General features: G+C 36.5%; 1 protein-coding gene across 3 annotated transcripts in view; it reads right to left on the bottom strand.

Moving 5' to 3' along the window:
- The window catches only part of PTPN3 (protein tyrosine phosphatase non-receptor type 3), a 178,691-nt gene that overhangs the window by 74,195 nt on the left and 89,317 nt on the right, over positions 1-15,179 (bottom strand). For all 3 annotated transcript variants that reach the window (XM_054817305.1, XM_054817306.1, XM_054817308.1), the window contains exons 7-9: positions 14,566-14,618; positions 4,712-4,832; positions 323-410 (exon numbers count right to left, since the gene is read on the bottom strand). In XM_054817305.1, the coding sequence (XP_054673280.1) occupies positions 323-410; positions 4,712-4,832; positions 14,566-14,618 (262 nt within the window). The remainder of the gene's footprint in view (positions 1-322; positions 411-4,711; positions 4,833-14,565; positions 14,619-15,179) is intronic.

The raw sequence follows: 15,179 nt of genomic DNA, 5'->3' as shown, positions 1-15,179 counted from the left end.
ATCATAGCCCTACAGTATTCATTTTCTTTCATGCTAAGACATTAATAAACTTTAGTAAAATTATTAAGCAAAATATATTGCAGTATTGAAACAATTTATCTTAAAAATATGTTGTTGCTCTTTTGAGGAAATCTAATTTATCTGGTTGAAATTCCAGCACCTATGTTACACAGAATTACTGTAAAATTACTCAACTCTTTAATTAAAAATAACACATGACAAAGTCAATACTTAAATGCCACTGGTTTTACTGCTATTAAGTTAATGTAAAAAAAGGCATATATTTTTTTTTTCCAAGTGAAAAATCACAATGTAAACATACCCTACCACTGTGCAATTCCACTCCATAGAATTCAAGTGTTCGTGCTATATTTATGTAGCAGGACTCTGCTTCAGATTGCTTGAGGCCACTAAAAGAGGGGAAAAAAATATGGACCACAGTCAAAAATAAAAGACATGATATTATATTTATTCCAAATGCAGAAAACCAGAAGAAACCCACAACCCGGTGTCTGACAAATAAAACTCATTAACCAGTACCATGAGTTCTTCACTAGTGAAGAGCTTCCTAAACTCCTCTCAAAAATCTAGCAAATTGTATACAATGTTATTACCTTAGCCATTTTGGACCAGTTCTTTTTAGAAAAATCATTTGTATCTGTTTTGTTTAAAGGGATCAGGAAACAATTTCCCTATAAAAGCTTCCTTTATAACAAGATGATGTATCTGTAAATATTCTATATTGCATAGTCTCTCAGAAGAAGGTAAGTTAGAAGAAAGATTAGAAGCAGGAATGTACTAAAAAAATAAGGCAGAGAAAGAAGATTAAATAAGTTAAAGTTATGAAACTCACTGAGGAAAAGCCATCTGAGTTTATCTACAAGTCCTATAATACTATTTTCACCCACTGTTAGATGTGAAATGTGCTGCAAGACACATTCTGGTCTTCTAGAAAGCTTCTATGATGCCGAGATTGATTTTTTTTTCCCCTGGAGACAAAAACTCAAAAATCTCCACATCTTGAACAAACAGATTACATATCTTCATGAAAGGGCTACTTGGAATCTACTAGGAGTTCTAAAAACCAAAGAATCCAACAGTAATCCCTACCTATCCGGTTCTCCCATGCAGCCTATTAATTATTCATCTGAGAGGAATGCAATGTGGCCTCAACAAGATTCTTTAGGCATGATAACGAAAGTAGCCCCTTCCAAGAAATTGCAGGGTGAAGACTAGTCGAGAACCGATCAGACAAGAGGCAGCTCTAACCGGGAAAATGCCATAGCCTATTGACGTTGTGCTGTGCCCACAGCGATCTCGGGCTCACAGCGCAGACCAGCGATTCAGGCACTGCAGCGTGTTCAAGTAACTGCAAGAATAGAGGCCGAGGAATGCATGTAATATCTACACCTATCTAAGTAGAAAAGACATCCAATACCATCCTATTGTATCTGCAACTCTTTGTTAGGTGAGCGTCCAAACCAACACACATAAAATTACATTCATCAAATGCACTTCAAATACAACCTCTAAAAAGCTGACATAGCATTGTGTTAAGAACTCCAGATCCAAAGGCATTCCTCATAAGGCAGCAATTCTTATTTTTAAAAGAGGCTTCACCTCAAAAGGCAGACATCTATTACTTCCAATTAACATCCATCCTTTCAAATTCCAGGCCATTGAAATACTATGCCCTGAAACAGCCACTCTAGGAAATACTACATCAATCTTCATGAAACTGAAAATTACCTTGAAGTGGAAAGCCATTGCCAGCAGTGTGGCTTGAGGATGTCACAATATTGGAAAAAAGAGCAAAGAAAAAAAAAGAGCTGTTTGTCACCATCCTGAGATAAACTGCTTACTCAGACCTACATCTATGGTGACAACTGTCACTTGAGTTTTGAAAAGCATTAGTAGACCTTATCTCTTTCATTGTGTCACAAAGAAAAAAAACACAAAATGACTTCTTTAGCCAACAGGATGCTGAATTTGTTTGCAAGAGTATATTATTTTAATTTTTTAAATTTTGATCAAGAACTTTGTTCAGAAAGATGGGGAAAGTCTGTTGCATACCAACAAGATATGTCTGCAAATTTTCATTCTCCATTTGCACACACTGTCCGCACCAGACCAGTCAAGCCTTGTGTCTTGAAGGGCCAACAAGAAAAAGTATCTCAGCACAGATTAAAGTCTTTTTTCTTGCTGTTACACCTCCCTACTCAATTAGAGATAAAATGAAACCTTGAGGTCCCTAAGCAGGTGGTAGTTACTTGGCAAGATAAACAGGCACGAGGAAACTGGTCTTGGTGTCTCCTACCAATTTTTATAGCTGTTAATACCCAAGGGCTAACAAATACCGTCTGGAATATAAGCATCATATGAAGTTTCAAATGCATCCTTCTCCTCAAACTGATGGGTAAATGTAGCAAGCACTACAAAAACATTACTGATTTGGATAATATCCACATCCTAAGACTTCAGGCTGCTAATGTACTATGCAAAAACCAGTAAGAAAACCTTGTTAGAACAAACATACAGAAAAATTCCCCCTATGGATTTAGGAATAAAAACAGAAGGAAGACTTGTGGAGCTCTACCAGTTCAATATGACAGCAGTTGCTTTCTCTACAGCTACTTACTGTCCACTGAATAGTGTCTGATACGAACATGTTCATAGAACTACTTTCTCAGATTTTGAAAAACAACATAAAAACCAGATAAAAAAATCTTGCATTCAGCTACAACATACAAGACATAACATAGCTTCTCAAGTATGTATTGTGTTTCAGCAATTCCAGCCTTTTATTCTTCCTTTGTGAAAGTTTCCTAAAGGATAGACACTAAAGAATGGAAAAAAAAAAAAAAAGATGTTTATAGGGCTGGCTTTGCAATCCTGTAGTCTCAGAATGCTAATTTAAAAGGGGTAATAATTTACAGATATCATGTATGGTCCACAGCAAATATTGTTTACTCCAGATCAGCAGAAATCTCATTCCAAAACAACACTGTTCTCCACAAACTGTAAGAAGAAATTCTCCCTTTCTATCTTTCATTCTCAGAAGGCCTGGTGAACACCAGAACTATACACGTCAAGTGTGTTAAAACCACGTCTCAGACATAAATATTCACTATGAATGCCAAAGGAGTATGCAAGAAATACTGCCAGGATATACAATAATGTGTCTGCCTCTCCCTGCATTCCAAAATAAATAGGCCTGGAGAGCTAAATTTCAAAAAAAAAAAAAAAAAAAAAAGGTGTTAAAACAATAAAGAAAAATTTTTCCCAATCCAGTCTACTCAAGTATTTTTATTCAGAACTTCTATTATCATGACCTATGTGAATTAAAATACAGCAGTTAAACTTCTCAGTCATCAAGGCTTCACTGTACCAAAAGCAGTCAATGAAATCATCGATTTCACTAAAAGGACTCAGAAAATAAAGGAATCTTTCCAACAGACCTCACCACACCTTTTTCTGGACCAGTCGTAACTTCTAGTCTTTTCTCTGCAGGACATAACCAGTTTTATATCTCTGGCTATGATAGCCCTAAATACACGAGTTCAACCCAATCACTTCAAGAGTCTTCAGAATCTTCCCTCAGTGGTCTTCAAGACGATTGCTTCTTAAGGGCTTGCAGATTTATTCGTGCCTGTCTACAATTTCCCCTCTAGAAAACTTCTGAGCCTACCAGAAACTGCAAGTTAATTGGAAGGAGTAGAGGCCTCAGCTGTTACGTTCCTGAACACGAACTGCTGGAAAGTAGTCCAGATCAGTACCTACAAAGAGGGAATAGCTGCAGGTGGAGTTCAGTGGTTATTTCTCTTTCGCCCCAGAAATGACAAAGTAATGTGCGCGTGTGTTCCGGACTGCTAGGCAGCACACATGAAGTTCAGATCTACTCGCTACACCCGCTAGCAGTAAAGTAGTAAAGAAACAAGAGGGAGAGGTGACAGTACTGAAAGATGACAAAAAAGAAAAAAAAGTCAAGGAATATCAGGAGGAGATGAAAATGGAGATATTTCAGGGTATAAATCAAAGAAACTAGGAAAGTGGGGAACCAGCTCTGCAGCAGTAAAGATACAGACAGAGAGAACAAGTCCATAGAGATTTGGATTTCATTTGCTCAAATACTCACAATTTCTTAGGTTGGCGTATTTGCATTCAGGCTGTGAGTATCTGATCAACACCACTAATTCTAAAGTTGCAGTCTTACAAGAGACAAATCAGCAGGGTCAAAAAGAATAATTGGCAGCAGACTGACTGGAATAGTCTGTTGTAGAGTTTATATTACACTCAGGTGAGTGGCGACAAAGCACAATGTTAATTGAAGCGGTTCATGGTCGGGGTTTTTTTTTTTCCATAAATAGACAAAAAATCTATAGGATTTGACAAATGGTCAAGTGCCCTTGATCCAAAAAACCCCCTAACATCCAGTATAGTGTTCTAGATGGTTGCCATTAATCATTTATAATGCTAACTGATCTACTGGTTGTTATAGCTAGAAATGTATTTAAACATTTTAACACACTGGCATCATACTCTGAATACTAGTTCAGCACCTACATGATAAAACCAAGTATTTCACCTGAAGTAAAACTGTCTGTTGTGCTGAAACTACTAAGAACGTGAGTCTTCCTTTTGGCATCTTTTTTTTTTTTTTTTCTTCCTTTAAAAACTCAGGACGTGAGAGAGAACTAAAAGTTAGCATTACCTGTGTTGCTCATGTAGTGATTCTACTTTGGTAAGAAAATCTTTGTTCTGCTCGGGTATAAAGTTGTAATTTGACAGATATCCTGAATGATGTACTGAAGCGTTATAGTCTCCAAGTTGTGCTGTTAGGAAACAAGAAACATATACACAAGTTTTCATAGTTAATTGATTATTATTTAGAAGGAATTCCTTCTCCTCATTAAAACACGTGCACATATGTGGAAATGCAGGAATTACGAATTATTTCCCAAAAGTCAAGCACCGTTGAACACAGGGAACTCTATGACATCAGCAAAAAAAAGATTTTTTTTAAAATACACGTACCATAACTATAATTTTAGGCACTGAATGATTCAGTACTTCAGTTAGTTACTTATATAGCCCCACTTTTGCATCACAAGCTGTAACACCACCAGACAGGCCTTACATGCCATGTTGGCACAGACATGGAGTACTGTAATGTTAGAGGAAACCAAACTGCTTCAGTAAGAGATAGCAAATGAAATCAATGGACATACATTTACTTGACTATAACATACTAGAAGTCTTCAACAAGATCTGTCACTTAGAAAACAGCTATTCTTCACAGTCAGGTAAAAATTGTTCAGACTACCAACTGTGGCTCTTTCCTAACAATTTTATTGTTAATCTTGCCTCAGCTGAACATGAGTTACTTAACAAAGCACAAGAAATAACTGCTGATTTACACATAGCGCTACCAAGCTATTACCAAAAGTAAATATACATTTACAGCCAAATAAACTAAAAAAAAAAAAAAAAATCACTAAAACTTTATCCCTTCAAAAAACTATACTAATTAGTAGATATTTTTCAATAGTTACTAGATAAAAGCTAATTCTTATTCACAGTTTGCAATATATCTGAAAATAAATGAAAGTATAAATGACCATAAGTTTACAGCCTCAGTCTATGCAAGTTTTCTTTAAAAGCTAGGTCTTCATAAGTTTATATCCTGGAAACCTTTTTTACAAAGATGCAAGGTTTGGGGCAGCAGGGAGGTTGCTGCAAATAAAGTACTTGCCTATTTGCCACAAATTTACCTAGTTTCAATTAAGGAAGTAATTCAAACCCCATATTTCATGAAATCTGTGTTTTCATGAAATAGTTGAAGAGACTAAACTCTGAAAACGCTGGTATGTTTAAGCAAATCACTAGAATCTGTACTAATCTGCCTTTTCCCTAAGCTTCCCAGAAGTGATTTGCATGACTTGTAAATAAACATAAAAGAAAGTACTTGTATAGACTGCAAACAATTCAGCATAGAAAGCCTCTCAACTAAATCAAAGTTAGAGAGCATACTTTTAGGAACAACATTATTACCATTATTTTCCAGAAAATGCAGAGTATAAAAGAGTCATTTAAACGATTCAGGTTGAGGGGAGAAAGGGAAGTTGGTGACTTCAGAAATAACTTAGAGCTACAATAACTACGGAGTTTCTGTAATGCAGGGGATAACTAATATTTGCCACTTACATATTAAAAAGCATGATTTTTATGGCCTAGAAAATGGAACCACTGTGATATAAAACAATTCCCAGCCAAAATCGATCAGAGGCTAACATAGTTAGCCTAATTGCACACCTAATTGTCAGCATCAAGGGAAATATTTAAATAAAAAAAGTAGTATGATAAACAGTAATTTATTTTGAATGCACATGTTCCTGCAATGCTTAGCAATTTCTTTTTAAAGGTAGGCTGAATTTTAAATTAGTTAGCAAAATGGCTGGCAAAAGACTAAATATTGACCATTAGAACCAAAACACATATTTGAACACATCTGTCAAATAATATATCTCTGAAGAAGAAAACAAAACAAACAAACAAACCCACAAGACAGAAGATCCAGAAGTATAACAAGAAACTGAAATAATTTTTAAGAATACCTTTATAGTAACAAAAGTCCAAGTCTCTGCCAAGACTAAAGCTAAGGCAATAACGATAAAAACAAAAAATAAAAACTTTTTGAATAAAGTAGGTGTGTTAATAACTGTAAAAATAAAACACACAATTTCATAGATGACAGTAGTTGATTGAAGGCTTTTTTTCCTTTATTAGCCATTAACATAATCCATCTTTTCTATGAAATACAGTCTACATTTTTAAGGTTTGCTGCAGCTAGCTTGAATTACATCCTTGTCAATGGGAAGAGACCAGATTGCCAGGAATAAGACAACATAATTGTCCACTTGAATTGTATTTGCATTAGGTAAAAATATTTTTACTGTAGTTTTACCTTCTCTAAAGAGGGCAACTGCTGTTCCTTCATACATTATGAGGTAGAGTCTTCTTGTTCATCTTCCAAATATGAAGGTTGCTCTGGTCATTCTTCTTTCTCCTAGCTACCTGAGGTCATGTCAACAAGGGGAGCAGTTTAGAGTACTACTTGCTTCTCCAACTCCTCAGCCAACTGTCACAGTTGAAGAGAAACTATAAATGCTGATTAGCAGACATCTTGGAATACTAGTGATCTTGTGCAGGATTTAATTATCCAAGTAGGAAAAGAAAAAGTTAGGGCATATCAAGACCTCAGTAAGAAGAAAAACCCATGAGGTTTCTACCTCTTTACTGGATTCCTCCAGAAGACAGCAGAGGGGCAGGAAACATTAAAGACCTATTTCTAATCTGAGTTTCTCCTGAAATAGCTTCTGCTCACATGAGCCAGCAGATACTGATTCAATGAGGGTAAAGTTAGAATTAAAAGAAGCCTATTTTTACCTTTCTCCATTCTAGCCAACTGTTGCTCTTTAATTCATTATAACTGGATAAGAATATAGAGTAAAATGGAAGAAACTGGAACCAAGGAGGAGTTAAAAAACCCAAACAGCTGAGTAATAGATTCTTGTATTTTAGAGTACTATATCTAATATGAAAGGCTTTAAAGAAGCAAACATGATGGACCATTCATTTAGAAGGCCACATTCAATAAAAAGAAGACATTTGTTTTACAGCTCTTAGTAAAAGACTAGTGTAGTAGCCAAGTAGCCACACAATAATTTTCCATGGGTGAAGTCCCATGTTGATCTACGAAAACAGTAGTTGTACAAGATCTCAATAGAGTAAGAATTTATAAATGCTTGAAAAACAATTAAAAATCTTGAGATCGTATATGTTTACACAGGATACGAACTGCCTATGCCTTATTGAAGCCTAAACAAGTCATCTTTTCTTCAGACTTTGTAAAAAGAATTTGTTCCGTTAGAACAATGTGGTGGGTATATAGTTTTGTCTCTGTCTCGTGGCAGGAGAAGACTTTTATGCAGGAAGGCATCAAAGAAGAGGACAAATTAAAATGAAAAAAACTGACACATTTTTTTAAAATTCAGATACAGAGGAAGGGAAGACCAAGAACAAGTGTATTTATGTAGCACTGATAGATTTCAACAGGAATTTTACAAGTACACATGCATCTGTCCTAGAAAGAGAAGCTTGAGTACCAGATATCTTGCTGCATTAAGGGGGGGGGGGGGGAAAGAGAAGAGAGAGAGAGAAATAAATGAGAGCTTTATAGAGGGATATATATGGAAGCAAAAAAGCCATTGATGCCTACAACTCCTTACAATAATTACTGAGGTTTCCTTTATTCAGTGGTTTCTTCCAAGAAACCATTGGTCAGTCAGCTTACATGTTAGGGAAAGGCAGCACTGATCTCCTTTCTGTCTTCCACTACCCCAAAGAGACAGTGCAAGAAAAACAGAACCAGACTTTTTTCTTGAGTTACAAATGAAAAGGATGACAGACAAGAGAAATTTCAGCATCGGAAATGCAAAACTGAACTGGAAAGGCCCTGACCAACCTGATCTGACTTTAAAGAAGCCCCTGCCAAGATACATTTGCCTGTGGTTCTTACATGAAGTTATTTTTTACATCTGAGCTTTCTGCTACACAACCAAGAAAATTATTTGTTTGGTTCCAGTTTTAGAAACTAATTTTGTTATTGTTTTTGAATGCTAATGGTACCCAAATACCATCATTTCAATCTGGCCCAATTTCCACGGGCAGCCCCAGAAAACAATGGTAGAAAAGATAAGCCTTCAGCTTTGTATAACTTAAAGGGTGACTGATCTCTGCTTCCCATCTATGTGATAACCTTCAAGGTACAGAAGACGTGTTGGTCTCCAATTCTACAGAGGTTGCTTGTAAACATTAATTAAAAAGTTTGCATACAAAGTAATAGCACCAGAACCTATTTTTGCATATGGGCATTCCAAATAACCACAGATGTCAGCAGGCAAGTGTATGAATGGTTCATTCGCTAAGCTTGATGGTAAATCAGTTATAGATAATATAGACAAATGGGTTCAAAGGAATGCCTACAAAAGCTAGTCCTTGAAAATAGGTTTAATATCAACTTTCTAAAGACCTGAAAAGCGTACCAGAAAAAAAATAAAAAATCAAGTAGTTTCACATGGAATTCTTAACTTTTTGCAGGATTGAATATTTTAGGTGACATGAGTAAAGCACAAGAGTGAACTCAGTCGCCTGGTTTTAAAAGAGGATAATTACATAAGCAGATCAGGTTCCCAGTGAAACAGAAAATAACCAAACAATGGGACAAGTCTAGCATACGCATTATATAACTAATTTAACTTTTATCAAGGAATAAAAATCCTCAGGTATAACACTGAAACCTAGGATTAAAATATAGTTAGAGTCACAGGACTAGTCTCCAAATTTGGACAGCAATAATGACTGATGTGCTGAGATGAAACTGAAATATAATATTAAAGGCTAATGATAAATTTATCTTCATATGAACACTGAGGTACAAAAAGAAAAGATACTTCCTAATCAGCACAGTTCAATCAGTTTTGATATTTTAAGTGATAGCTTCTTGGCAAAAATAGAGAACAGAAGAAAGATGATGTACTGCATAGCATAAACTAAAGCAGTTACTGTTTCTCAAAAGTAACTATGAAGTATTCAGGTATGAAAATGCTTCTGGCATCAGAAAATAATCCACTACAGCAGAATTCAGTTTCAAAGAACCAACATAAAAATGTAAATACTTAAAGAGAGACTACAAAGGAGCATTGAAATGAGCTAACTGAATGTAGATATAGAGATTAAAGACACTGTGTTGAAAATGGTTATCAGAGAGAGACTCCAAAAAGGACTAAAACCACCAAAAGTGGATGTTGAGAGAAGGAAAGGTGTTTCGACACCTGTGAAACCTGTATCCAAATAAGGATGAGAGCATGAATTCTAATCTACTTGACCGCTGAATAAGTACGCATGATGCCCATACCGGACAAATAGAACTACCTATCATGTGGATAAAACTAAACTGTTCTGTAAAAGGAAATAATGCTTCACATTTGAGAATCCTTAAAAAAAAGGTTCAATCTAGACATGGCTGTAAATAGCTGCTTATGATCACTTATGACAGCTAGTCACTTCATGGTAAGACAGAATGAGAAATCAAACATTAATAAAACCAAAGGAACATTTGTAGAAAAAAATGCCAACTATATGTACACAATGGTGGTCTCCAAGCGATCTATTAACACTCCAGAATGAAAAAATGAGTCAGTCATTGTATTACCTTTTATTAAAAAAAATAAAAAAATAAAAATGAGCAGCTCAAAACCCAGCCACAGTTAAACAACAAAAAAATCACAAGGAAAAAAATTCAAACATATGTTATATTGAGTTGCTATTTCTGCATCTCAAATACAACATGTACTTCAGAAACCATACAGTCACAATCAGAAAAGGTACTGAGAAAAGCAAAGCATAATCCAAAGTACAAAGAGTATTCATTTTGAAAAAGAATGAGGATAAAAGACTTAAGGGAATAGTTATCAGTACTCCCAAAACATTAAGAGGTTTTGCAGAAATAATGCATTCTGAAACTACTCTGATCTTCTGTCACGTATGTTGTCTCTCAGTATTCATCACTAATTATCATGAGTATAATACTGACCTTGGGTAATAATGGACTTTGACCTTGGGTAATTATTTTCCCCTTTTTAGTTATGCTACACAAAAACATTTAATAGGTTCATCCACCTTGAGAATACAGAAGTATAGTAACAAGTCTATGAGACACTGTAAAAAGTCAGCTCCTTCAGCTACAGCACTGGCCAATATCCCAATCTGGGGTTCTCCACTCCAGAGATTACAGCACTGTACTTTGAAGTGTTACAGACTCAGAAAATCATTTGTGGCATAGCAGAAAAACTCCAGACAAACAATACTTGAAGTAATGAACTCCTGAAGTGGCCTCTGAATTGCCTAGCACAATCGTAACATATAATTAAGGGAAAACAGTCCGAAACAGCTGGGGATATGTTGTATATAAACTGTCAGGACAGTCTTAGAAGAGCTGTTGTACAAAGAGATGCTAGCAAGCTCAAGAGCAGGCAATCACGAACCACAGTGAACCATGTAGAAGAAAATGGGCATGTATGTCAATTAACGTCTCCAGCTTCTTGTATTGGGAGTTTCATCACTGTCACACAGATAACATACTGGTACTGCTGATGGCAGCTACTGTGAGACACGATAAAAGGTACCTGTAACTGAACAGCATTGCTGCAGGCTTCGGAAGAGCAGATGGGACCTGCACAGAATCCTCAGACTACCCAACACATCTGGTAAATAATTTCAAAGACTGGAAATTCGGGTCAAATTTCTTTGTTCATCCAGTCTGATTCTGAGTCACAGGCATAAGGGCTACAGGTGCCCTGAAGAGTAGCAGGAACCTGACTGACCTCTGAGCAAATCTCTCAGTATACGTGATGTCCTTTTGAGCACTATTTCACTTCAAAAAAGCATAGGCGGGGAAAAATCCCCAAATGCTAGCTATGAAAAGAGGCAGGTTTCCATAAATTAGGAAGTCAGAGGTTTCAATGTAATTTCTATAAAAAGAGAGAGGGGCAAAATGAATGCAAGTTAGAAGAGTCAGGTAGGAAGTTGACGGGGGAATTATGTGGTGTGACTCTCACTGTGGGGCTGCTGTTGATGTTCCTCTAAATCTTACAGTCCATCTTCTCCTCTGGGATCTCAGCCTTCTAGTGTTCCCAAAATTCTAACACCCTCTTATGCCTAGTTCCCGAGGGGCTTGCACACTAAGCTCAGCTTTCCTCGAATCCTCACCCTTGCCAGCCTTCCTTTTCTTAGAAGAGGTTGAAGCCCATTTGAATCCCAAGCAATCAGTCAGCCCCTTCCTGAACAAACTCCCAGAGCTAGACAGCAGCATGCTAGAGAAATCTCCTGGTTCTCAAAACAGAGCTGAGAGGGGAACAATATCACAAGAGGTAAGAGAAAGACTCCATCATAATGAATTACTGAGCAAGTGATGCTCAGGAAAAAGAAAGCTTAAAAGTATTCATAACATCTTTTGTTGGCTTTGTTGCTGTGCTTCAGATTCAAGTCCTAACCCAGCAAAGGATTTACGCACATAAGAGCAGATTCCCACCAAACCCATGGGACTTCTTACATACCAATAGTTAGTCATTTCAATACTGTTCTGCAAATGGGAACTTACTACACAAAGTGATAAAAACAAGTGGTGCTAAATCAGCTTTGTGACATTTTAAATAAAATATGATACACACACTGCATAGGTCCCTTATTTAATTTTATAGGCTGTACAACATTCCCATTTTACACTGGTAAAGACCAAGATATATAATTTATCATTAGATTTTTTTTTTCAGTACGAGAGTATCCTTCAGACTTCATGCCTTTGAAAGTATTTGAAATGCACCTTAATAAGTTCTCCTTAAAAAAGGATTTCAAAATCCACTGATCATTTCTGTCACAAAGCACATTTACTGATAATAAACAACTTATTCTTCAACTGTCTGAACTGTATTCATAATCAAGTTTAGTCACATGTTATTTAGACACAGTATTCACACCCACTTGTATTCCTCTGTAGCTTAGCACCACCAGACAACACAGGGTGTGTGCGCCACAACAGTGCGGAGTAACATGTCAGAGCTTTATTTCAGAATCACAGTGCTGAACCCACACACCTGTGGAAAGGGCAATACAGAAAAGCAGCACTCCAGCAGCACAACAGACATCACCACTGTCTCTTTGCAAAACTCAGACAAAACCTGCGAAGGTCAACCACACAACTGCCACATGTGAAAACTACAGTTAAAAAGCAAGAGCAGAAATATCAAACATCAGACTTCATGTGCGATGAAAGACATCTGCCTCAGCCCTTCTGCCAGTAACAACTGCTCCACCTTTTAAATAAATAACCATAAATTTGTCAGACAACGATTTCCCCTTCGGCATACAAGGGAAGTTAGAGAAAGAGGGAGCAGCCTGAAAACCACCAAGAAGTGGCAGTAATAAGAAACAGCTCAGGCAGAGCATGGCAACTTCAGACAGTGGCTTTTTAATAAGCAGATACCACATACCCAAGAACGTCAACACTCCTTAGTAAGTACGATTAGAACTTAAAACACCAAAAGAAAACTAATTAGAACAATTTAATTTGACAAGAATCCTAGAAAACATGACTAGATACGGAGACCTACACACTCAGATTTCAGAAGGTCTTTCCTATGCCTTCAGCTTTAGGTAAGTTGCAACAATCTGGTAACAAAAAACAAAACCCTTTTTTTTTTTTTTCAAATTTAAAGGAATACTTCTTTCTATTTAATATTTCATTCTTTGCCAATGCAGAGAATAGATATAGGTATCATACAACCAGCAACAGAGGTGTTCAGCTAGCAAAAAAAGTAAGGTTTTGTTGTTTGTTTTTTTAATAAAAAAAATAAAAAAAACTGGTAATAGTAGCACTATTACGAGTTAGGAAAACCAGGCAAATAGCTGCATGGGAAATTCCAGAATCCACCAGGAAAGTGAAAGATTAAAACACACTAGCACCCTTCTGCAATCTTCACTGACCTTCTGTTGTTCTCCTTAAGTACAAATAACTGCATTAGTAGCTATCCAAAGCTCTAAAAAGGGAACTGTCATAAAACTGAAGGGGAAACAAGAATTACTTTGGGACTTGGGGTACACTACCTATGGCATAATTAATTTTTAAAATCATGTTAAGGTTGACTTTGTGATAAAATATTTGCACTCTTCAGTGTGCTTTTATATTTTTGTGTTTTAGCACAACTGGGTCAGCAACACTGCATTTAGCAATCCTAAAGGTTCAGAGTGTTTCTGCCCTCGAGTGCCCCCCTGTGCCCCAGAGATACAAGAGCAGGAACACATTTCCTTTGGCAACAAAACTGAGACTTCTGTCTACTCTGGAAAACTTGTGCTGGTTTCAACCGTTCTTACTAAGCTTGAATGTGGTTAAAGTTCCATTTAATAAAAGGGCACAACATATGAAATACTTAAACATACAAGTGAATGTTTCATAGTCACTTGGGATTTTCATGGATACCAACAGTTTTACATAGCTAACAAACCAAATTCCCTGAAAAAACATAAGAACATTGGAGTTTCTTAATCATGAGTTTAACCTCCCCTTAACTGTTCTCCAGGTGATCTCTTATTGCCCTGGAATGCTTTCCTGTAGCTACTGTAACATACAGCAAGTTTCATTATTTTGTTTCCAATGACAATCAAAACCTGCCTTTTTTGTCAGCAGTGCAACCACACATAAATAAGAACAATGTTATTCTTGTATCAACTTTTTTTTTTTGACAGACCTAACAAGTATGCTTTTTCTAGTTATACTTTCTGAAGGCTGCTTTAACAACCTGCACCTTCTTTACAAAGCATCGCCTGTAGCATTTTGAATATTCCACACAAAAAAGATAAGAAAAGAAATCTTTCCTTATTTTTCAGTGCCAAACAGCAGTAGTTGGTCAAATACTTTTACTAACAAAATAACAACTGGTTATTACTTACATTGTACTGCATACGATGCCAGGACAACAGCAGAATTAATAGGGCATGACAACCTGGAAAGAGGGGAAAACACTTTTGTTTAGACATAGGCTGTGTAAATATATCGTTAACAATGTCTCTGCAATTAGTTCAGTACACGAAGACTCATTTATCTTCAAAGAGAATCTGATTTTGTTCTTACAAAGTTTGATTGCCAGAGCACAGTAGGACTGGACATTAAAAGCTAGTTGCTGCGTAACAGCTTCTTAAGTGAATGGAAGTAACTAGTCCTAAAAGGACATGCTCATGTTCTTGCTGGATACTTAATTGGGAAAGCAAAAGAAGAAAGGGTTTTTATGAGGCTCTGGACATTATTTTAATAGCTGCAGTCTGGTGTATTTAAAACTAGACACAAACACTAAAATTAGCCAAATGCCAAGCAGAAAGACAGCTCTGATCTCATGACCAAAACTGACTCCATAGGAGAAAAAAGCCAACATGTTAAGGCAATTTACACTTGCCAGCAAATAGCTGGGACCACCTTTTTCCTCTTTTTTTAAAACATACAAACACACAGGAATCACAGGGAAAGGAACCACTGTGTATATGCCCACCATACAGGGCATATAACCCTG

This window comes from Grus americana, chromosome 2 (assembly GCF_028858705.1).
Source record: "Grus americana isolate bGruAme1 chromosome 2, bGruAme1.mat, whole genome shotgun sequence".
NCBI classification, from domain to species: domain Eukaryota; kingdom Metazoa; phylum Chordata; class Aves; order Gruiformes; family Gruidae; genus Grus; species Grus americana.
The sequence above is the reverse complement of the archived record's forward strand: the minus strand, read 5'-3'. Positions and strand labels throughout refer to the sequence as shown.